Genomic DNA, 824 nt, shown 5'->3' with positions numbered 1-824 from the left:
CTTGCAGAGCCGGTCCCCCGCCACCTCCCGGCGGGAGGCTTCCCCCCACCCCACCCCACCCCCGCTGTGTGAGTTCAAAGGGAGTGCAGAGTGCAGAGGGGGTTGGACTAGATGACCTGCAAAGTCCCTTCCAACTCTAACATTCTGTGATTCTATGATAAGGCCGGAGAGGCTGTGGGGGGCCAGAGAGGAGGAGGTCGCCCCCCCCCCACACCTCATTCCCCCCCGCCGCCGGCCCGCTGCTTGTGGAGGAGGGGCCACAGTGCCCTCTGGTGGCCACACCAGGCAACCACAGGGCCGGCTCTGTCTGTGGAAGGGAATCACCCCCACCCACCCCTCCCGGGGAATGCAGGAGGCCCACCGCCACCCCCTGACCTGGCATGTGCACCATGCGGCAGTTGCAGTTCTCGGCCAGGTAGCGGGTCTCGCAGTCGATGCGGCAGGCAGCCATGCTGTAGTTGGGGAAGAAGTCGGACTCGATGGGGCCCGATTTGCAGTCGCCCCACGGGGGCGGGAGGTAGAACAGCTGAGGCAGACAGGCGGTCAAGGCAAAAAGGGTGCCGGAGGGTGGCCCCCCCCCCAGGGAGCAGGGCTCTGGCCAAGGCCCCGCGTCCCCCCCACCCCCCCCCTCACCGGCCCCCTGGGCTTGCTGTTAGGCCCCGCTCCACTGAACACATGCACCAGGCCAGGCCCAGCGCTGCAGGGGAGGGGGGAGGCCGCGTCTACACCAGAGAGGCAGGCAAGGTCACCCTCCCCCCAGCCTCTTGGCCCCCACGGGCACTGCCCCTGCAAAGGAGGAGGGGGGGCAGGGCTGAAAGGGCAAG

General features: G+C 68.4%; 1 protein-coding gene across 1 annotated transcript in view; it reads right to left on the bottom strand.

The window, feature by feature from the left end:
• The window catches only part of ASIC3 (acid sensing ion channel subunit 3), an 8782-nt gene that overhangs the window by 3158 nt on the left and 4800 nt on the right, over positions 1 to 824 (bottom strand). The window contains exons 4-5 of the mRNA XM_015408621.1: positions 634 to 697; positions 325 to 526 (exon numbers count right to left, since the gene is read on the bottom strand). Coding sequence (XP_015264107.1) covers positions 325 to 526; positions 634 to 697 — 266 coding nt within the window. The remainder of the gene's footprint in view (positions 1 to 324; positions 527 to 633; positions 698 to 824) is intronic.

The sequence above is a fragment of the Gekko japonicus genome, unplaced genomic scaffold (assembly GCF_001447785.1).
Source record: "Gekko japonicus isolate JY-2015 unplaced genomic scaffold, Gekko_japonicus_V1.1 scaffold1794, whole genome shotgun sequence".
Classification (NCBI taxonomy): domain Eukaryota; kingdom Metazoa; phylum Chordata; class Lepidosauria; order Squamata; family Gekkonidae; genus Gekko; species Gekko japonicus.
This window is presented reverse-complemented; position numbering and strand designations above follow the sequence as displayed.